Source organism: Staurois parvus, unplaced genomic scaffold, assembly GCF_062004578.1.
Source record: "Staurois parvus isolate SC_StPar_1 unplaced genomic scaffold, SC_StPar_1.0 ptg000165l, whole genome shotgun sequence".
In the NCBI taxonomy this organism is placed as follows: domain Eukaryota; kingdom Metazoa; phylum Chordata; class Amphibia; order Anura; family Ranidae; genus Staurois; species Staurois parvus.
Window position 1 is genome coordinate 5,477,020 of NW_028317961.1, and position 24,083 is coordinate 5,501,102.

Genomic DNA, 24,083 nt, shown 5'->3' on the forward strand with positions numbered 1-24,083 from the left:
GAACAGGTGTCAAGTATCCGTACTGACTCCCAACGCAAATTTTTGAAGATCTGGGAGCCGTGGTTGACGTATGCTTTTCCCATACTCCCCCCTGGCTACTCTGGGTCTAGTTTGTTGATCGATATTAGGCGTTCCCGGATTCCTGCTGTTGGTCTTATCTTCTTTTTCTTTATTTTCTTTTCTCTTTGTCTTTGTCTGATTTTGTGCGGCGGTAAATATCTGCCTTTGGTTTACTTCACTGTTGGAGGTATAACGCTATATTTTTCACATTTTCTGTGCCATTGATAGCCCCTGCATGGGCGTGCCTTTTGCACTGCTGGTGTTGTAGCATTGTTTCTTTTGTGTCCTATGTGCCATTGACAACCCCTGTGTTTGTGTGCCTTTTGCTACAGTTCTTTCTTGTTTAAAATGTTAAAAATTAATAAAAATCATTGAAATACAAAAAAATAAAGGAACACTTTGAAAACACATCAGATCTCAATGGGGAAAAATATCATGCTGGATATATATACTGATATGGACTGGGTAATGTGTTAGGAATATAAGAATGCCCCATCATTTGATGGAAATGAAAATTATCAACCTACAGAGGACTGAATTCAAAGACACCCCAAAACTCAAAGTGAAAAAATGATGCAGCAGGCTAGTCCATTTTGCTGAAATTTCATTGCAGCAATTCAAAATGGTACTCAATATTTTGTATGGCTCCCATGTGCTTGTATGCATGGCTGACAACATTGTGGTATGATCCTAATGAGACACTGGATGGTGTCCTGGGGTGTTACCTCCCAGATCTGGACCAGGGCATCACTGAGCTCCTGGACAGTCTGAGGTGCAACCTGGCAGTGTTGGATGGATCGAAACATGATATCCCAGAGGTGTTCTATTAGATTTAGGTCAGGCGAGAGTAGGGGCCATTCAATGGTATCAATTCCTTCATCCTCCAGGAACTACCTGCATACTCTTGCCACATGGGGCCAGGCATTGTCGAGCACCAGGAGGAACCTAGGACCCACTGCACAAGCTTAGGGTCTGACAATGGGTCCAAGGATTTCATCCTGATACCTAAAGGCAGTCAGTGTGCCATTGTCTAGCCTATGGAGGTCTGTGCATCCTTCCATTGATATGCCTCCCCATATGGTGCCGGGCAGTGAGCACAGGGCCCATTAGAGGACGTCAGGCCCTCAGGCTACCCTCCTGAAGTCTGTTTTTTATTGTTTGGCCAGAGACATTCACACCAGTGGCCTGCTGGAAGTCATTTTGTAGGGCTGGGCAGTGCTCATCCTGTTCCTCCTTGCACAAAGGTGCAGATACTGGTCCTACTGATGGGTTAATGATCTTCTACAGCCATGTCCAGCTCTCCTAGAGTAACTGCCTGTCCCTGGAATCTCCTCCATGCTCTTGAGACTGTGCTGGGAGACACAGCAAACCTTCTGGCAATGGCATATGTTGATGTGGAGGAGTTGGACTGCCTGTAGGGTCTGTATTGGCTCATGCTACCAGAAGTGACACTGACCCTAACCACATGCAAAACTAGTGTGAAAAACAGTCAGAAAAAATGACAAGGGAAAAAATGTCAGTGGCCTCCACCTATGAAACCATTCCTGTTTTGGGGGCTGTCTCATTATTGCCTATCAAGTGCACCCGTTGTTATTTCATTAACACAAAAGCAGATTAAACTGATTAACAACCCCCTCTGCTACTAACTGACCAGATCAATATGCCAGGAGTTTAACTGACTTGATGCTATACTCTGATTAAAAAGTGTTCCTTTAATTTTTTTGAGCAGTGTATATTTGACCCCTGTGCTCTGTAAAACCCCTGTGTTTAAACCCCTACCTCATTTGCTACACTCAAAATTCTCTATGGCTGACTGCACACACTGCCTCCTTCTTCTCTGCTTGCTGGCTGTAGGAAGGGGGGTGACTAGGGACGGCTCAGAAACAGGGCCTGTCAGGTGGGGGGTTCTATCAGGTAGGCTGTAGGGGGCTCCATGATTTTTAATGGTGGCCTTAACACACCATTCTATTCGTTCTGCTACTAATGAATGTAATAGATGTGGAGGCTAAATCTAGAACACTAGAATGTGATACCAGGCAAATAAGAGACTCTAAACCTAAACTGTCCCTGACAAAAAATATACACAGCTACCAAATCTGTAATAATTTTGTGTACTTGAATGATAGAGAAACCAAAGGGTGCTCAGAAGCACCAAGAAGTAAAGAGAAGAGCATCCCTATGCAAGTCTTAGTGAAAGCCTGGGGGAATGCTTAGAAACGGGGATGAAGATTCACCAGGATTGTTCATCAGTCCACAACAGGGGGGCTGATCAGCTAGGGTGGCTTCAGTCTGGGGAAAATTGAATGCAAATATAAATGGAGAGGGTGTGACTGTTTAAAAATGGGAATGTGCATAAAAAGAAACAACTCTATCGATGAGGCTTATGTAGCCCTATCAAGCTGCTTGAGTAAGCTGCCTTAATTTGTGCCAGACAATCCTGAGAAAATCTACATTTTGACAGCTGTTAAAACTTGAAATACCAGACTGGTTTTACATTACGTGCCAATTTTTTGTATGCTCTGCACAACGGACTTCCTTGTCAGCACAAAAAAAGCTGACTAGAGAGGAAACACCCATACATACACAAGCCTATAGTACTACTTCCATAGTTTTAGCTTTTAATAAATAAAAATCACATCTTTTACCCATAGAAATTATTTTATTTTGTTATTTTATTTATGTAATTTACAGTATATTTAGTCCTGTCATGTATCGAGAAGTAAAACTCCAGATAAATAAATGTTGGTTTTTGATGACATTTTGGGAAATCCTTTGGGGCAAAGCTAAATATTTCAAGAAGATGCTCCTTGCTGGCAAAATCATGCTTGTTTGTCCAGGCGTAGAGAACATAACCATATGTGTATGGCCCCAAGGTGGAAGGTCATTATTTAAACTTGTAGAAGAAATTATATGCAGGTACCTTTTTCTGAATACTATTAAGGTCCTTTAAACCACATTTGTCACCCAAAGTAACCTCCTTTTTGCTGTGGTGTCTATGCTGAAGAATATATATTGTACTTTTTTCTTAGTGCCTAGGGTGCCTCAAAACTCAGGGTACTCATTTCTGCAAATTAACTTACAGCCATAAAGTTTAGCTCATTCCCTCTCCCTAGTACTTGTCAGTGAGGCAGCCCTTGATACTTTAAAAATAACAGGAGGTGTGGAAGCAGAAGTCTTGGGGCTAAACATCAAATTCATGAGCTGTATGCCTGGGAAGAAATGTTCAGACCTCTCTAGATGTCTGCATTTCATTATATTAGCAGATATTACTGACATCTTTATTTTAACTATATAGTATCTAAATAATATGATATATTGTAAGTATGAATTCCCCTTTAGGTAGCACATTTAGGATAGGCATAAATGGTCCCATGCTACCTCTTTGGAATGGTTTATTGTAATGCTTGGATGAGAATTGGTCTATCTAGGGTTACCCTAGGGGTGATAGAGTGTTTTTGACACCATTTTAGGGTACGATTTATCATTGAGCAGAGGGAAGGAAATAATTCTGCATGTGTACACTGTCTCTCCTGACAAGACACATAGGATAGGGATCATGTGTGAATCAGAACATACAGATGTGTCCCCCCTCATTCTACAGATTTTAATATTTCAGAATTATTGCACTTGGATAGGTACTAGCTGTAGAGGTGAATGAGCTACCCATGTTTATCCAACCTAGTTCATTGAATCAGGTTTCTGTGTAGGTAAGACTGGCAAAGTTTAACAGGGGGACAAAATGCAGGATCTAAATTATTACAGGTACTTATATAATGCAGACAGTTTACACAGCACTTCACATATATTGTATATTCAAATCAGTACCTGCTCTCAAGGAGCTTACATTCTAACTCATATTTATACAAGGGCCAATTTAGACAAGAGCCAATTAACAAGAGTTAATTAACCCACCATTATGTCTTCAGAGTGTGGGACGAAACACACACAGGCACAACCTACAGACTCCAGGCCCATAGGGGTTTATTTACTGGACTTTTGGTGGACTTTGTACTTTTATTTAAAGTACAAAGTCAGGCTCACTTCTGCATAGAAATCAATCAGCTTCCAGGTTTCATTGCCAAAGCTTAACTGAACAAGCTAAGGTTAGAAGCTGATTGATTTCTATGCAGACGTGAGCCTGACTTTGTACTCTCCAGGTTTAGTAAATAAACCCCATAGTGTCATAGTTGGGATTCAAATCGAGAACCCTTGCACTGCCAGGCAGAAGTGCTAACCATTTAACCACTGTGCTGCCTAAGCAGTGGCAAGCAGTTTTTGAGATTGTTTTGCAGCATTTCCACTGCTTTTGCTTTGCAATTATTAATAATGGAAAATTCATAGAGCAAATACAAACGGCATGTTTATTTTGTCAAAACTGTAAATTAAGAATGATGTACACTTATAACCCTGACTCTTATTTTAGTGTCATGCAGACAAAAATGCTACAATACAGAAAAAGTAAGGGAAGGTGACTGTCGCTGTGATTCCCAATGTACAGAACAAAGAAATTGCTGTTTTGACTTTGACGATCTGTGTGTTAAACCAAGTGAGTATTATAATTATTTTAATATCATTATTATTTGGTAGATATTGGCTAAATGTAGTATTTTATTTTTCCAGTGTTTCTTTCAGATGAAGTAAAACAACTCATTATTCGTCTTAAGTTGTATTTTAAAGTTTCTGTCATTGTAAAGTCCAAGTTGCACAAAACGTGTCTTTGCAATCATCCAAGCACAGAACCTAAAGGGTTGCTTTAGTATTGTAACATACCCCGGGGTGTATTTACCACGAGGCAAACAAGGCATTTGCCTAGGGCAGCATTTTTCAGGGGGGCAGCACTGCCCCTTGGAAGAAGGGATGGAAGAAGGGACACACGCAGCATGGGGACCTGGTGGGTTCTGAGAGATGCTGTGAGTTTCATGACTGTGCATGCACAGCCCAACTCTCGTTCCTGGGGATGTCCAGAGCTGTGAAGGTGAGTGTCTTTCTCTCTCTCGCCATGGGGGATGGTGGCTGGTGTATGGGGGGCAGTGGTAGTTGAAAGCTCGGGTAGAGGGCAGGGGTGTTCTTGGTCAATGTCAGGCTCTTTCTGCAGGGGGGAGGGGGTGCACCAATTTTTGTGTTGCCTAGGGCAGCACAAAACCTAAATACACCACTGAACATACCTTGTGAACAGGTTAGGTGACATAAACACTGTACTAGGCTCTTCCACTAATTAGGAGTTCTGAGTTGTTTTAAAATGTCATATTTGGGATCTTTTTAGTCTAGTCTCATGATATCTGCATGTTGTCATGACAGTGGTAGTACTTCCATGATTGCAAATATTCAGTGTCTAAAGCTCACGGTCATTCAGTACCAAAGAACATCTTGGTGGCACCACAATCTTTGGAAATCTAATTAATTTATATCTGTCATTTTCAAAGGGGTGGATCTTACTGGTTTAAAGGTGGGGCTTTGTTCGAAAGGCTGGCTCAATTGCTACAAGAGGCAAAGTTTAACATTACCCTTCCGCATACCCTATTATCTTTATAATTAGAAAAAAACAAAAAGGGAAATGCATAACTTTTTCTCTCCATTTCCTTACTGCTTATCATTATTTCAGTTGCACTAAATTACAATGCCATATATAAATACATTTACAGTCCTTAGTACTGTGACTACAAATAGGTTCAAGTAGATCATCTAGTTATTTAATGAGGGATGGCATTTTAGCGGGTCTTTTTAAAGCTGAATTACAGGTATGGATTTTTTTGAATAGTTACATTGGTTTAGCTTGGACCAATGTAAGTATGCGTATGCCATAACTGTGAGACTGCAGTGGAAACTGAGAATCACTGTAATAGATGCCGCTACTGCAGGGATTTACACTTCTGCATAGTAATCACAGGGGGTCACTTGCTCAGCACAGACATCATTCACAGAAATACTTGCCTTTTTCTCAGTGCATGCAAGCAATTCTCTGTGGTGCCATTATTCTCTGTTTGTGCGTACATTTCAGCTTGAGATAACACGTTCTGTAAACAGGCTTTTTATATCAAGAAGAAGCAAATGGAAAGCCTAGAAAACATGAAATGGAACAAAAAGTGTCACCTGCTGGCTCAAGATGAAATGTTTGTTGAAAATGACAAAGCAATTACATTTGTGTTTACCCATTAAAGCAGAAGACCACATTATTTTGGACAAGAAAGGAAAGAGTTAGAAACTGTCATGCTTTAATTGCTGTCAGTGTCCCTATTGGGAGATTCCCCCTAACTTTCTTTTTATGTGATCACACAGAAAGTGAGAGGAAAATCACTCTAAAGGTGACAATTAGACACATTAAAAAACCCTGAGAGGTTTTAATCCTTTTCCACATTATCCAAAAATGGAAAGAAACAGTTGGGCGTAATTCCAATTTGAATAGGTAAACTACAGTATATCTCTAATCTAGTAGAATATTCCTCCAGAGAGTAATTTTATAAGTTAGCTGTTGAAAACAAACATAGATTTTTCAATTTGTTGACAAATTTCAAGGGGCACACTTTTTCACCATACAAAATCTCAATTACTGGCTGGGTCTAAAAGCCTTGAAGGGATTACATGTGTGGCAGTTTGGACAATGGGTTGACCTTGAGCTATTGTTTAAAGCAGTAGTAAAGTCCATTATAACTTTTACCTACAGGTATGTTTTTTTAATAAAGCTTGCATGTCAGTAAAATGAAAATCTCTTAAACGTGCACAGTTTAGGAGATATTGCAGTGAGCAGCAGCTGGTGATGTCACCAGCGCATGACTCTAAATGGACAGCAAAATCATGCTGTCCCTTCACAGCTCTGAGCTGTGGCCGTAACACCCGTGTGCATGTGCAGGAGTGACATAATCGTGGCTCAGTCATTCAAATAGCTGGAGCCCATGAACCCAGAAGGAAGGAATCCATTGTATAGGCAGGGCCAGTGCTTCCACTAGGCAAACTAGGCAACCACCTAGGGCACACTGCCACCTAGGGGCGCCTGGGTGCAGCACAGGCCGGCAGTCTCTCTGTGTGCGACACCACCACATCCTGAATGATCATTCAGCTGAAAAGAGGGATGGCATAGGGGAGGAAGAAAGGAGAGAGGAATATGCCAGGTGTCTGGGGCTAGTGTAGTAGCTGAGCTGCTGCTCCTTCCAGTGTTCCTCTCAGACTCAGTCCTTTACTGTAAGCTGGCTGCCGATCACTGTGGAGTTCCAGCCCTTCTCTTCCCATTCATCAGCACAGGTGGAGCTGCATCTGTGGAGAAAGGTAAAGGTCTGACTCTGATGTCTTGTATCTGTGTGAGTTTGACCCGGCTGGCCGGACATCCATCACATGGGCAATTTGTCGGTGAGTGATAACATCATCATGATCCCACAACCTGCTCTTCTAGTGCGTGTTGGGCCTGCTGATCTGTGTCAGTGTTGGTGGTGGTGTGTTGTGTCGGATCTGTCACTGTGTGGGATCGCTCAGTTCAGCTGCCTGCTGTCACAGTGTTTTATTTCCCCCATTGCCTGGAGAATTCCAGCCTGGGATCTGTCAGAGTGTAGATCATTCATCCTCCACTCACTGCAACTGTCACCCTGCCACTGCCAGCCATAGATACAGTCTGTCCGTGACACTGATGTTGCCTTTAACAATGGTGCTGGTGGCATCTTATGGCACTTATTTTTGCAAATTAAAAGAAATTTAGCAGTTTCATGGTTTGCTGATTTAAATTTTTTTTTTTGGGGGGGGGGCACAAGTAGCTGGTCTTACCTAGGGTGCAAAATAGTCCAGCACTGGCCCTGTGTATAGGTAAGGCTGACATTATTTATTTATTTTGTAAAGTATGCAACCACTTTAATAGTAGGTTTGCCTGTGTATACGTTTTTGTTGGGGATCTAGTAGTATGATTTACGAACTGATAGTATTTTTTTTTGCAGAGGAAGAATGGACATGTAGTAAGGTGCGCTGTGGAGAGACTCAGATTGAAGGCAGTTATTGCTCATGCTCAGATGACTGCATGACAAAAGGAGATTGTTGTACAAATTACATTGGTGTTTGCAAAGGTAACAATTCTTAATACATCATTTCATTGGGGTTTAAAATATTTTGGTAAATCCTCCTGCGCTGCTATGACTATTAAAGATAGAAACAGCTGCTAACATCCAATCCTCCCCTTAAGACGGGCAAATAGATAAATTGGTATAATAGTGATGTAGCGCTATAAATGAACTATTACCTTTTATACAAGATATAATAGTGATACAAAATAATACCCAGATCTATTCAGGTGACATTTGTAGGTAATTAGTGCAATACATATCAAATTACAAGTGATTATACAAAAATCCAAATGGCACACAGTGATTCCCTATACATTGATATAGGTCACCATATATAGGTGATATTAATGTAAATGTCCACAGCAACCGGTGATTCCACATATAACAATAGCACACACAATTCTTCAAAACATGCTCCTGTGTTGGTGCAGGTGTTAAGAGATTATCCTAAATGGCAGGCATGCCCGCTCACCTTCCCCCTGCGACCCACAGGGGCCACAACGCCTTATGGATCACTCAGGATCCTACACCCTCCTTTCCAGGATACAGATAGCTCCACAAGCCTCAGTAGCCTTTAATCCACCTTCAGTTGTTTTTTTCATAGACAGATGGCACTGTATATACCCTTGTAAACTTGTGATGTGTTGGGATCATACAACAGAAACACAAAGATCCTCCATACTGCAAACTATATATCAGGTTTAATGTAGATAAAAAACGCCAACTAGTTATCACGGTTCTAGCTGCAGTAAGCATATGACACAATAGTTTTTTCCAAATGACCTTCATGGGCTGATCAACAAAAGAGTGATACATATATCAGATTGGAGTGATGTGTCCATGATTTTATTTCAAATTCATAAAACCATTGACCAGAAGGGAATAATGAGAGGACACAGAGCCCAAATAAGAGTCATAGTCCATGGTGCTGATGAACACCACCTACATACATCGGAAATTGTTGAGATCAAACGCATGTAGATCAGTAGGACATTTATACTATCAAGAGATATTTTTGTAATTCCGCTCTTGGTGTTTGGCTGAGATATAAAGCCTATGGGTTAATAAAAGGGACTTATTCTAATCAGAGTAAGGGATGAAGTCCCAAGCTTAGATTCCCATCTGGTCAAGAAAGGTGGGGCGTGGTTGAAAAATGCTGAGAGTAGCAGTTTGTGTAACATAGAGAGGACGTAAGTTGGTCTTTGCTCCTGCATTAATAGTTGTTCAAATTCAGTTAGAGATCTATGCAAATGTGAAATTAAGTTAAGACGATGGATGTACTGTATATATGGAGCTGATGTCTCTGCAGCTAACCAGATTCACCCTGGGGTGGAGTATGGGCCAAGGAACCCACAGGAGGAAGTTTGCCATTAACCAAAGTCTGAATGAGTCTAATGTGTGTGTGTGTGTGACCTTCTCCCCTTCCTCCTAAGATGCAGTGCACAAGCATGAGTTGCAAATTGCCAGACCTTAACACTGTCTCATCGGGAAGGGGAGCAAGTAATTAACCCTACAAAAGCTCCCAAACTGTCAAACTTGGTCCTTACACACACACACACATACTGTATATATATATATATATATATACAGTCAGGTCCATAAATATTGGGACATCGACACAATTCTAACATTTTTGGCTCTATACACCACCACAATGGATTTGAAATGAAACAAACAAGATGTGCTTTAACTGCAGACTGTCAGCTTTAATTTGAGGGTATTTACATCCAAATCAGGTGAACGGTGTAGGAATTACAACAGTTTGCATATGTGCCTCCAACTTATTAAGGGACCAAAAGTAATGGGACAATTGGCTTCTCAGCCGTTCCATGGCCAGGTGTGTGTTATTTCCTCATTATCCCAATTACAATGAGCAGATACAAGGTCCAGAGTTCATTTCAAGTGTGCTATTTGCATTTGGAATCTGTTGCTGTCAACTCTCAAGATGAGATCCAAAGAGCTGTCACTATCAGTGAAGCAAGCCATCATTAGGCTGAAAAAACAAAACAAACCCATCAGAGAGATAGCAAAAACATTAGGCGTGGCCAAAACAACTGTTTGGAACATTCTTAAAAAGAAGGAACGCATCGGTGAGCTCAGCAACACCAAAAGACCCAGAAGACCACGGAAAACAACTGTGGTGGATGACCGAAGAATTCTTTCCCTGGTGAAGAAAACACCCTTCGCAACAGTTGGCCAGATCAAGAACACTCTCCAGGAGGTAGGTGTATGTGTGTCAAAGTCAATAATCAAGAGAAGACTTCACCAGAGTGAATACAGAAGGTTCACCACAAGATGTAAACCATTGGTGAGCCTCAAAAACAGGAAGGCCAGATTAGAGTTTGTCAAACAACATCTAAAAAAGCCTTCAAAGTTCTGGAACAACATCCTATGGACAGATGAGAACGAGATCAACTTGTACCAGAGTGATGGGAAGAGAGAGTATGGAGAAGGAAAGGAACTGCTCATGATCCTAAGCATACCACCTCATCAGTGAAGCATGGTGGTGGTAGTGTCATGGCGTGGGCATGTATGGCTGCCAATGGAACTGGTTCTCTTGTATTTATTGATGATGTGACTGCTGACAAAAGCAGCAGGATGAATTCTGAAGTGTTTCGGGCAATATTATCTGCTCATATTCAGCCAAATGCTTCAGAACTCATTGGACGCCGCTTCACAGTGCAGATGGACAATGACCCAAAGCATACTGCAAAAGCAACCAAAGAGTTTTTTAAGGGAAAGAAGTGGAATATTATGCAATGGCCAAGTCAATCACCTGACCTGAATCTGATTGAGCATGCATTTCACTTGCTGAAGACAAAACTGAAGGGAAAATGCCCCAAGAACAAGCAGGAACTGAAGACAGTTGCAGTAGAGGCCTGGCAGAGCATCACCAGGGATGAAACCCAGCGTCTGGTGATGTCTATGCGTTCCAGACTTCAGGCTGTAATTGACTGCAAAGGATTTGCAACCAAGTATTAAAAAGTGAAAGTTTGATTTATGATTATTATTCTGTCCCATTACTTTTGGTTCCTTAATAAGTGGGAGGCACATATGCAAACTGTTGTACTTCCTACACCGTTCACCTGATTTGGATGTAAATACCCTCAAATTAAAGCTGACAGTCTGCAGTTAAAGCACATCTTGTTCGTTTCATTTCAAATCCATTGTGGTGGTGTATAGAGCCAAAAATGTTAGAATTGTGTTGATGTCCCAATATTTATGGACCTGACTGTATATACAGGTGAAACTCACAAAATTAGAATATCATGCAAAAGTTCATTTATTTCAGTAATGCAACTTAAAAGGTGAAACTAATATATGAGAGACTCATTACATGCAAAGCAAGATAGTTCAAGCCGTGATTTGTCATAATTGTGATGATTATGGCTTACAGCTCATGAAAACCCAAAATCCACAATCTCAGAAAATTAGAATATTACATGCAATCAATAAAACAAGGATTGTACATAGAACAATATCAGACCTCTGAAAAGTATAAGCATGCATATGTACTCAGTACTTGGTTTGGGCCCCTTTTGCAGCAATTACTGCCTCAATGTGGCGTGGCATGGAAGCTATCAGCCTGTGGCACTGCTGAGGTATTATGGAAGACTAGGATGCTTCAATAGTGGCCTTTAGCTCTTCTGCATTGTTCGGTCTCATGTCTCTCATCTTTCTCTTGGCAATGTCCCATAGATCCTCTATGGGGTTCAGGTCAGCCGAGTTTATACAGTTGCAAGAAAAAGTATGTGAACCCCTTGGGATTATGTGGAGTTTTGCATGAATTGGGCATAAAATGTGCTCTGAACGTCATCTAAGTCACAACAATAGAAGAACACAGTCTGCTGAACATAATACTACACAAACATTAGATGTTGCCATGGTTTAATTGCACATAACATGTAAACATTCACAGTGCAGGGAGGAAAAAGTATGTGAACCTTTGGACTTAATAACTGGTTGACCCTCCTTTGGCAGCAATAACCTCAACCAAACGTTTCCTGTAGTTGCAGATCAGACCTGCACAACGATCTGGAGTAATTTTGGACCACTCCTCTTCACAAAACTGTTTCAGTGTAGCAATATTCTTGGGATGTCTGGTGTGAATCGCTCTCTTAAGGTCATGCCACAGCATTTCAATTGGGTTGAGGTCAGGACTCTGAATGGGACACTCCAGAAGGTGTATTCTGTGCTGTTGCAGCCATTGTTTTGTTGAATTACTTGTATGCTTTGGGTCATTGTCCTGTTGCTTCACCCATCCTCTGCGGAGCTTCAGTTGGCAGACAGATGGTCGTACGTTTTCCTGCAAAATGTCTTAATAAACTCTGGAATTCATTTTCCCATCAATGACAACAATCCGTCCAGGCCCTGAGGCAGCAAAGCAGCCCCAAACCATGATGCTCCCTCCGCCATGTTTTACAGTGGGGATGAGGTTTTGATGTTGGTGTGCTGTGCCTTTTTTTCTCCACACATAGTGTTGTGTGTTCTTCCCAAACAACTCAATCTTGGTTTCATCTGTCCACAGTATATTTTGCCAGTAGTGCTGTGGAACATCCAGATGCTCTTTTGCAAACTTCAAACGTGCTGCAATATTCTTATTGGACAGCAATGGCTTCCTCCGTGGTGTCCTCCCATGTACTCCATTCTTGTTTAATGTTTTCCTTATTGTAGATGTGTCAACAAAAATGTTAGCATGTGCCAGAGATTTCTGTAAGTCTTTAGCTGACACTCTGGGATTCTTCTTTACCTCATGCAGCATTCTGCGCTGTGCTCTTGCTGTCATTTTTATAGGACGACCACGTCGAGGAAGAGTAGCAACAGTGCTAAACTTTCTCCATTTGTAGACAGTCTGTTTTACCGTGGACACATGAACATCAAGGCTTTTGGAGATACTTTTGTAACCCTTTCCAGCTTCATGCAAGTCAACAATTCTTGATTGTAGGTCTTCTGAGATCTCTTTTCTGCGAGGCATGGTTCACATCAGACAGTGCTTCTTGAAACCAGTAAACCTAAAACAGGTGTGTGTTTTTTAAGGGCAGGACAGCTGTCAGCACCACATCCAATATCATCACACTGATTGGAGTCAAGGTTGGCTCACTCCTGGCTCCAATTAGCTCTGGGAGAAGTCATTAAGCTAGGGCCTCACATACTTTTTCCTCCCTGCACTGTGAATGTTTACATGTTATGTGCAATTAAACCATGGCAACATCTAATGTTTGTGTAGTATTATGTTCAGCAGACTGTGTTCTTCTATTGTTGTGACTTAGATGACATTCAGAGCACATTTTATGCCCAATTCATGCAAAACTCCACGTAATCCCAAGGGGTTCACATACTTTTTCTTGCAACTGTATATACTGTATATAGGTCTATGACATTGGCCCAGTGTTCCAACAAGGGAACGCATAACAGTTTGTCAAAGGTGACTATCAGAAGTTGGGGCGGGGGGGGGGGGTTCAAGAAAACATGCCAGTTTGCCCTGGATAGTGGAATATTCTCTTTAAGGTTAGTTATGTGACCTAAAGAAAAATGCCCAGCTTATGAAGTCTGTTACATACCACCACATCCCTATTTTTTTTTCGACATAATGGCTGTTGGGCAAGCCCATATGTTTATGTTTCTGTACAATTCTACAGAAATGGGATTGCATGATCAGATTATTATCTTAATAATTGTGTGTCCTACTTAATGTCATATTAAAGTCCTAATTTGTTTGTGTTAAAAGATGGTATTGCACAGAGACAATGGATCTATATATGGAGCTGATGTCTCTGCAGCCAAACAGATCAACCCTGGGGTGGAGTATGGGCCAAGGAACCGACAGGAGGAAGTTTGCCATTGACCAAAATCTGAATCTGAATAGAAGAAAGGATTGAGAATGTAGCACCAGTGGAAAACCCGGGTCCCTTACCTCCTGTTTGGCAATCCCCTGCTGGCAATGTTCACTCCTCCGTATGCCAGATACCTCCTTAGCAAGTGCTATGTGCTATGAGGGCACCTATGCCTGGCTGTGTGTGCCCATAGACACACACGGCACTGATAAGCCACACCCCTGCTCCCTCCTCACAGTAGATTGACAACAACAGGAGTCTATGGTTTCCACTGCTCTCAATGTCTATTATGAGACCAGGAGGTGAGAGGAGCAGTGCTGCAGCCAGAACAGTGCTGGACCGGCGAGAGGGGTCAGGTAAGATAACAGGTAGTGGGACAAAGTGGTTCTATGCATTAAGGTGAAAAATCTTCTGTGCTGCATAATCACCCCAAGCCCCCCCTTATACTTACCTGAGCCCGATCCAGTGATGTACACAAGAGCAGTGGCTCTCATTATTGTCTCCCTCTTCCCTGAGCAGATTGAGAGCAGCCGAAGCCATTGGCTCCTGCTGCTGTCAATCAAACGGTGTGCCGAGCCAGCGGGGGGGGGGTTGAGGCCGAGCCTCCCATTCTGTGTCAATGTGTCAATATAGACAAGGTGCTCAGGAGGAGCCCACACAGGTGCCCCCATGGAAAGTGGCTTTCAATGGAGGCACACGCCAAAGAGGGGGAGCTAGGGGTGCTGACGGAGGACCCCAAAAGAGGAAGATTTGGGCTGCTCTGTGCAATACCATTGCACAGAGCAGGTAAGTATACCATGTTTGGTATTTTAATAAAAAAAAGGAAGGTTTAATGTCGCTTTAGTGCAGGGAATGCATTAAGGTAAAAACATTTTGACATTAGAACCACTTTAGGAAAGCAAACTAGCAGGATCATATTTGCATATTTCTGTTTTTTATTGTGTATTGATCCATTGTTTGATTTATAGGAGAAAGTCTTTGGGCAGAAGACACTACATGCAACAGTAGTGCTACTCAAAAGTGCCCTGCAGGGTAAGACAGTCTTTATATGTAGCACTCACAAGAAGTGATTAAACAGCCTCCAGTCCTCTTCCTTAACCTAGACAAAAGCCTTATTAGCCAAAAAATGGGGCACATATGATATGCTGCATGGAATAACAAGCAAAAACAAAGTGGTAATTTGAAGCAAGCATTGTAAATACAGTATGTTATACCAAGGTTGTTATGTCAAGATTGTTATTCCAAGCAACATTGGGATCAGGACAAAAAACGTTTTTTTTTTAAAAGTCCCAAAGCTGATGTTCTTTAGCCATTGCTCTTGAGATATATATACATACACACAGCGGTAAAATAAATATTGAACACGTCACCATTTTCTAAAGGTGCTATTGACATGAAATTTTCACCAAATGTCAGTAACAACCCATGCAATCTATACATACAAAGAAACCAAAATAAATAAATTCAGAAATTAGGTTATGTGTAATAAAATGAAATGACACAGGGGTAAAGTAGTGAACACACTAACTGAAATATATGTAGTACAAAATTCTTTGTTGGTAATCACAGCTTCAAGACGCCACCTGTATGGAGAAACTGCAAGCATTGCTCAAGTGGATTTTGGGCCATTCTTCCACACAAACAGTCTTCAAATCTTGAAGGTTCCATGGGCCTCTTCTATGAACTCAGATCTTTCATTCTTTCCATAGATTCTCTATTGGATTAAAGTCAAGTGATTGGCTGGGCTATTATAGCAGCTTTATTTTCTTTCTTTGAAACCAGTTGAGAGTTTCCTTGGCTTTGTTTTTGGGATCATTGTCTTGCTGAAATGTCCACCCTCGTTTCATCTTCATCATCCTGGTAGCAGATTTTTATCAAGAATGTCTTGGTACATTTTTCCATTCATCCTTCCTTCAATGACATGAAGTTTCCTAGTACCGTAAGCTGAAAAAAAAACCCACACCATGATGTTCCCACCTCCGAACTTCACTGTAGGTATGGTGTTTTTGGGGTGATGTACAGTGCCATTTGACCTCCAAACATGGCGTGTATTATGGCATCCAAAAAGTAAAATTTTGGTCTCATCTGACCAGTATATATTCTCCCAGCAACTCACAGGCTTGTCTAAATGTTGTGCAGCAAACTTTAAATGAGCTTCAATATGCTATATAGAGTCTTGCGTGGTGAGCGTGCATACAGGCCATGGCAGTTGAGTGCATTACTTATTGTTTTCTTTGAAACAATTGTACGTGCTAATTCCAGGTCTTTCTGAAGCTCTCCACAAGTGGTCCTTGGCTCTTGGACAATTCTTCTGATAATTCTTTTAACTCCTCTGTCAGAAACCTTGCGAAACCACAGGTTGCAGGAAAGAAAAAATAATTGTTCAATTACCCTATCAACTCAATGAATATTGATTGGGGAACCCCTCCTGCAGATCCTTTGTGTTCTCCAAGCAAGGATTCTAGCAATAATCACATGTAAAATTCCACAGGCTGGTTGTACTCAAGTTGATCAATAAATCAACTTAGGTACATTCAGCCTGCCCATGCATGGTTTGAATCTTGGCTGGTCCCTGCTGAACAGGCTGAGATTGGAACCGTCTATGGCCGGCTCTCTTACATACAAAACTGTACTGCTGTTCAGCAGTTTATTGTTTCAAGACTGTGCATTTAAAAAACCTTGCAACTTAATGATGCTCTTAATTAAATGAACCCACTCCTGCTGTAGTGAAATACATTCTATTTCTGGCCACTCAGCAAATATCAAGTGTTAATAGGTTCAAATATGAAGTTATTACTTAAAGTGAACCTGTGTGCATGAAGCATTTATATATTCTGAAGAAGCAGTGAAAGCACTTTAAAACAAGCCCTTATTCACATTTAAAAGGCAAAAAGCAAGTCTTTGGGAGAAAATGATGCTAAAAATCGAGCAATAATATATATTATTGTGGAGTAAAGGGAAAAATAATTTTAAAATTGAGCGTTTACTACTACTTTAACCCTTGACAGTCTGTCATCCTAATTTAAGTTGTTTGTAATCTGCAAAACATTACTTTAGTGTCTCTGTTGTGAATTTTGAGAATGTATTACTTCACATTACAAGCAGCTAGAGATGTCGGTGAGGGCTTGTTTTACAGCTCTTTTACTAGTTGTTAAGAATATGCAAATGCTTTTTTGTCCATTGTCTGGGCAAAGGTGAAATTTAAATGACAGTGATAAACAGCCAGTTCAATGTCTAATATGTTTGTTTTGTTTTATGTTTCACAATATAATAAAAAAAAATTTTCTAACATATATAAGATGTTCATTAACTCTGTTTTTTTTATTCTGTGTTTCACAGCTTTGATCCACCTCCTGTTATCCTTTTCTCATTGGATGGATTCCGAGCCAATTATTTAGATACATATGCTGACCTAATGCCAAATATTAAAAAACTGAGTTAGTATTGTTTTCTTACTATATTCTATAAAGGTTCTATAGTCATATTTTATTTCAGAATATCACCATTCAAGAATAATATATTTAGGCCAAGGTAAGCAAACTGAACAATAAAAATTGCATAATATGTGCATTTAAAATAAACATTGGTTAACTGTAGTTTAAAGCAGAACTATAGCAAAACCTTTTTTTTCGATTTTGATAGAGTAAGGGAGGGCTTTAACTCCTATCAGATTTTTTTATTACCATCTGTGTCCCATTGTGGATATTTTCCTTCACTTCCTGTCCCATAGCCAAACAGGAAGTGAGTGGAAATCCCTGCAAATTAAGGAAATTCATTGGGGACCCCCAGGTCACCAGAACTAGTGTTCCTATTGGAAGATTTCCCCTCTACTACTTTTCTGGGGACAACCCACAATTTGGGTTTTTCTTTTACTTTCACTTTCAATTATTGAGGTAAACAGGACAAACAGAGAGGGTGAATCTCCTAATGGGGGCATAAAAAAATAAAATAAAATAAAACTGACAATCATTCTAATCCCTCTGCACTCTATCCAAAAAAAACAGCTTTGCCTTTAGTTATACATTAAATAAAAAGATTTTACTGTATGTGTTCAGTTCATTAAGAGTTTTCTTGTATTGTATATTATGTAGGTGGCATATATTTTGATGTGTGTAAAGGAAGTTTACACAGTATAGACCTACTCTGCTGACATAGATATTACATCTATAAAATAGCACCAAGCTTATAGAGTATGTCAGAGCATGGAGCAAATATAACTAGTACTAACCCAGTTTGTTTTACTTTTTCTTTTCTTTTTTTAATGGGCTTTTTAGACTTCTTTCTTATGTGGAAGCATACTTTTCTTTAATATATGAAAACCCCCCAAAAACCATACTTAAATCAGCTTGTAATAGAAGAAGGTGATGTGTCACATCCTGCAGGTGATGTGTTAAATCTTCAGTCTAACACAGATCTCCAAATGCATCTATCTGATGCTTTAAGGTGTGTCCATTAGTGTATCCCACACTGGACGCCGTGGTTCCTCCTGATGACCTCTACTCCACTACTGTTCCCTTTATTTGTTGTGCTTAATAGACATCTCACAGGGCTTTAAAATTACCACCAGCCAGAACCTAGAGTTATTCAGAAAGCGATAACATGCAATAAACAGAAACAGAATTAAATACTACAGCATTGAAAAAAAATCTATATAGAGATCACTTGGTTTTATTCTTTCTCTAGGTTTGAATACAGTGGTAGATCTTCTGTCGGAAAGGTATTGTTATTTATGAGGCCACTGGGAAGATTCCTCCTTGTTGTGGAATGAGAAGGAGGACAACAGAAAACCGACAGAAGTTCTAACCATCCACTCACAGTTTTATTTTTCTCCAGAAATTAAACAGCAAAGAAAACAAAATTGCTAGAAGTTTAGTTTTGGATTAAGTGGGGAACAGTTGGGACGTTTGTCAGGTTTTTATTGCTTTTATTGCCCTTGTTGAGGATATTTAGCTTTGTTTGCCCTAGTGACCATTATCATAGATAGATAGAAAACAAAGGAAAATCTGAAATTTTATAGTTGTTGCTCATACAGGTGGAAAATCTTTTAACGGGGACATTTGTTCCTGTGACAACTGTTCAACCACTTCCCGTCCTGCCCATGTACATAAACGGCTGGACGGGAGCAGTGCAGGAGCGGGTTGCTGTTCATAAACGGCGCCTGCATTTTTAGCCTATGCGTGCTCCCTGGGAGCGAACACCAATCGCTGTATGGGACCTCTGTGTGAGGTCCCGATCATGTGATCACTGATTGGCCAATCAGTGGTCACATGCATAGTAGTAAGCAAGATGTCACTTCTGACATCATTGCTTACTACTTGTGAAATCTGTGAATGATCACAGAGATCACATGGTACAAGGCTATTCACAACAGCCTTGTACCATGTGACAAGCTGTGACCAATCACAGCTCTCACAGAATTTCTCAATGGCTGCAAGAATGCAGTCAGAGAAAAGGAGAAATGATTGCTTTTACAGCCTTTATGGGTGTAAAAACAATCAGTGAAAAAAAAAAAAATCTTCATAACCCCACTCAAGTAGTACAGTGACTATGGTGACACTGTACTGCTAGGGTGACAGTATGTTTTAAAAATAAATAAATAATAATATAAAAAAATAAAATAAAATGTTGGACAAGATTTATGAAGAAATATTATTTCTTTTATTATATTTATTATATTTTTATATTTGCAAAATTTTATAAGAAATTTGTTTTCAACATTTTTGGAATATTTCATTTATATAGCAAAAAAAATAAAAATCCCAGTGTTGAATTAATACCACCAAAATAAAGTTTTATCTGTCTCAAAAAATGCTAAACAATTCATATGGGTACAGGGTTGCATGACCACGCAATTGTCATTCAAAGTGTGATAACGCTGAAAGTTGAAAATTGGCCTGGACAGGAAAGGGGTAAAAGTGTCCGGACTTGAAGTGGTTAAGAGAGGCTTTATATACACTGTATATGTTAAACATTAATATTGTAAGAAAAAATGGTTTAAATTTGATGTACCAAGTTATTTTATTTATGTTTTTATTAAATATTATTTGCTTACTCACTGCAGGAAATTGTGGAACACATTCTAAGTACATGAGATCAGTATACCCCACAAAGACATTTCCCAACCATTATGCAATAGTCACTGTAAGTTAAAGTTTCATTTATTTTTTTTTTAATTATAAATATGTTATGCATGTCTCCCAGGAAATCAAAACAGTGTTACTAGATTCCAGGAAGCACTATATCAATTACATAGTAAATATCAAGATTCCATTCCCAAACTATAAAATTAATAGGAAAGTTCAAGCAAAGTCCTAAAATAGTTTAACCAAATAAATAGCAGTGATCCAATCATGCAGGGAAGCTGATGGTGTGAGTGTCACACTCCAAAACAACCCCCTCAAGTGCTCCACCACTCCCACTGTGAGTCTCACTCACCAAATAGTTATGCCTCACATATAAATGATTGGCATAAAGCGCTTTGATTACACGACTTTCTCTGAAGGATCTAGATAAACTCTTGCATACATAGTATTCCATCCAATGGCAGGCTGATCTGGATAATACCAAAGAAGAAGAGATGAGGGTCAATTATAATTTAGAGTATTCTCAAGGTGCGGTGTTAAGTGGTGCATAATAAATACAGTATGTTAGAGGTGAGTGGGGGAGGGAGCGCTAAGACGCATCTACCCTGTGTGCTTTTGGGGATGGACTTTCATCAATTGGGGTTAGTAGAAGGTCCATGTGGAGGTGGTGTCCAAGTCCATCTGTAGTGGGGGGCTTGTAGTAGTATGGACTTGTCCGAGGAGGCAGCCGGCTGTAAGAGCTTGTAGATACTCCTAATGCAGGTAGAGAAGAAAGACAGCAGTGCCACTCTAAGTGTAGACGGTTAAAATCAGGAAGATTTAATGGTAAAATTGCACTCAAATAGATAGGTAACAGGTAGGCATATCATGTTCAAGGTCCAAGCTGTACTACTTCCCAAAGTTTTAGCAGAATGTTAACAGAAACAGGGAAAAAAACAAAAACAAAAAAAAAACCTGTTGAATAGTGAGTGAGAAAACCCATGCCAAAATTAAGGCCGTTATCTTTTGTATCAAATAAAAACGTCATTTTTGGATATTCAGATGTATATGAATCTCTGAACAAAATTAGTAATGAATGTCAATGAATCAAAAAAAAAAATCCATTCGTTACATTCGGATGATGTCACATGATGTGATTGTAGTTTGGGCCCATGGAGAAATAAATACAATTTTCAAATTTGTTTGATAATTCGGATAACTAATGGATCCAAATTTCCATTCATTAATTCAAATGCACATGCCGCCAGTCGATATTGTCCAATCAGCTCATGCTATTTCTCTTGGTCAGTTGGACTAGTGTCAGAATATATTGAATTCTTCCTGTCAGGAATGGACTGGCCAGCAATGGTGGGACTCACCTGCCTTATGGGCTGCAGTACCAGGGCTGGCCAGCGGGTGCTCCCAGCAATCAGAGACTCAACCTTGCAGCCAGCCAAACACCTGAAACTGCTTATGCTGGTGTATTTAAGGGATGGCCAGACCTGCAGACTCTGCCTTGGTGTGTGTTTCTCCTGGGCCCTGTATCCTGTTCCTGCAACCCTGTTCCTGTTCCTGTCTGATTCGTTGCTGACCCTGCTCTGATCCCTGGCTTTGTCTGACCATTCTCCTGCTCTGATCCCTGGCTTTGTCTGACCATTCTCCTGCTCTGATCCCTGGCTTTGTCTGACCATTCTCCTGCTCTGATCCCTGGCTTTGTCTGACCATTCTCCTGCTTTACCCCATACGTTCTGACCTCCTGTTTATGATCCGGCCTGCCTGACGACACTTGCATTGTATGTTTTGTTATCTGTGGGTGGTTGGTTTGGTTCGTTTGCACTGTGTTATGTTTTAGTATTGCACTGCTTTTATGTTTGTATTGTTAGTCTTTAATAAATTATATTGTTTATAACTTATCTGAAGCCTGCGTTTCCCTGCGTCAGTCACATACCTCTGGTCATACCCTGGAGCCCTGACACTTCCGCTTCTAATCCGTCTGATCCGATAATATATAGAATATACACCAATCTTCTGGAAAGTCTTCCCCCTGCTCCAAGTCCATCTTAGCAGAAGAAGTACTCCTTTTGTAAATGTGGTTGCTGGCTTTTTTAACCTGGACATTGTTAATGAGGGCCTCAGTAACATATTTAATCCAAAAGACAGTGGACTTTTTTCAGGGTGTCAAGGTTGTTAATGAATAACATTTTGTTTGCTAAGTACTGTGTATCATGTTTTTTTGTAAAATACATGAAATACTGCTCGTCCTTTGTTGCATATCCACAGTAAAGATATACTGCAGCCCTTTCTATTTGCATGCGTTAACTCCAACAATGGATGCATGGTATTTCGCAAGGTGGGTTTCCTCATCTAGACAACAATAGATCATGTCTGTGCCAGGGGTATCAAGACAGACCCTTGTAGTCTCAATTAGGACAGTGTGTTACAGGGTGACAACACAGAAGAACAATTGGGAGACATGAACAGAGCACCCTACACCCTACATCCAGAAGTTCCTAAATAAGGACATTTATGGCATCATCATGAAAGCTTCAGCTGCAATGCGAGCTTCACATTCTCTTGAGTTTAGGTCATCCACGCCTTGTTTCTATGACACTTTATAGACAAACAAAAAAAATACCTAGCTCTAGATGAGTATACACGTAGTACACCAGCTCAATCCATAACAGGGGTGCTTGTCTGGCTTACCTCCGAAAAAAGTAGAAAGTGAAGAGAATGGGTGCACACTCTGCTGGAACGTGACTACTTTATTATCTTTTGTGCAAAATGCGTTAATATCTTGCCTATTTATCTCCTGCTCTCTGTGCTGTAAAAGTTTTTATGGTATTTTTCTCTATAGATTAATAAAGTAGTCACATTCCAGTGGAATATGTGGCCATTCTCTTCACTATGCCACTTTATGTGTATGTAAAATTATTTATTTTTAAACAAGCATGTGTTGCTATCTACTGTCAAAAACCTTTTCTGCAATCCTTCCCCAAAGCTCAAATCCTACCCCACATTCCCAATAAATCCAAAAAAGGTCCACAATGCAAAGTCCAAAAATGTCCACACTATCCAATCTTCCAACTGTGATAAATATCCGATTTGTCACTCCAATCCACGATACCTCAAAAAAATGTAAACTGAATATAGTGCATTATCTTTCAAATGATATAATATTATGTGATATTTTTTTTTTTCTTTGTTTTGTGTCACTAGTGTTTTTGCATGATATCACATAATATTATATCATTTGAAAGATAATGCACTATATTCAGTTTACATTTTTTTGAGGTATCGTGGATTGGAGTGACGAATCGGATATTTATCACAGTTGGAGGATTGGATAGTGTGGACATTTTTGGACTTTGCATTGTGGACATTTTTGGATTTATTGGGAATGTGGTGTAGGATTTAAGCTTTGGGGAAGGATTGCAGAAAAGGTTTATGACATTTGCACTTTCCAGGGTGAAAGATTTACTTTTCTTTGGGGATACACAGAGATTTTGATTTGATTGTTGCTATCTACTGTCTGACTATCTGTCACATTGACATTGTTTTTTAATCCAAGTCTTCTGTTTTATCCATTGCTTTCAGGGGTTGTTTCTAGAATCAAATGGTATCATTGACAACAATATGTATGATTTCAACATGAATCAGAGGTTTTCTCTCTCTGGAAGTGAAAAATTTAATAGCTCCTGGTGGGGAGGACAACCGGTACGTTTTTCTTTTTCTCATAATTCTGCTGTAAATTTTCAGTTGAGAACTTACAAATTTCTGCATATTTCATTACACATACTGTATTTATGCTAATGAAATATTTTGGTTAGAATTTAACATTGGAGAACATTTATTACTGTGTTTTTGTAAATATATTTTCACATTTTGGCTTTTAAAAATTTATACTCAAATAAAGAGATAGTATTTTGTATTGTTTAAGAAAATAATTTTTGGTAAGAGTCACATTTTTTAAAGCTTGGTCTTGCATATTTTTGGTATTGTAATAATTATAAAGATTTGTAGATTAGTCAGTAAATCCCACAGACTTGAATTGTCAGAAGGAGCAAAAATGCACAAGCATTGTATGCCAC

General features: G+C 39.9%; 1 protein-coding gene across 1 annotated transcript in view; it reads left to right on the top strand.

Moving 5' to 3' along the window:
* The window catches only part of ENPP3 (ectonucleotide pyrophosphatase/phosphodiesterase 3), a 169,687-nt gene that overhangs the window by 34,679 nt on the left and 110,925 nt on the right, over positions 1 to 24,083 (top strand). Inside the window, exons 3-8 of the mRNA XM_089676174.1 lie at positions 4,484 to 4,606; positions 7,977 to 8,102; positions 14,902 to 14,965; positions 17,273 to 17,370; positions 19,995 to 20,074; positions 23,590 to 23,709. Of these exons, the coding sequence (XP_089532300.1) occupies positions 4,484 to 4,606; positions 7,977 to 8,102; positions 14,902 to 14,965; positions 17,273 to 17,370; positions 19,995 to 20,074; positions 23,590 to 23,709 (611 nt within the window). The remainder of the gene's footprint in view (positions 1 to 4,483; positions 4,607 to 7,976; positions 8,103 to 14,901; positions 14,966 to 17,272; positions 17,371 to 19,994; positions 20,075 to 23,589; positions 23,710 to 24,083) is intronic.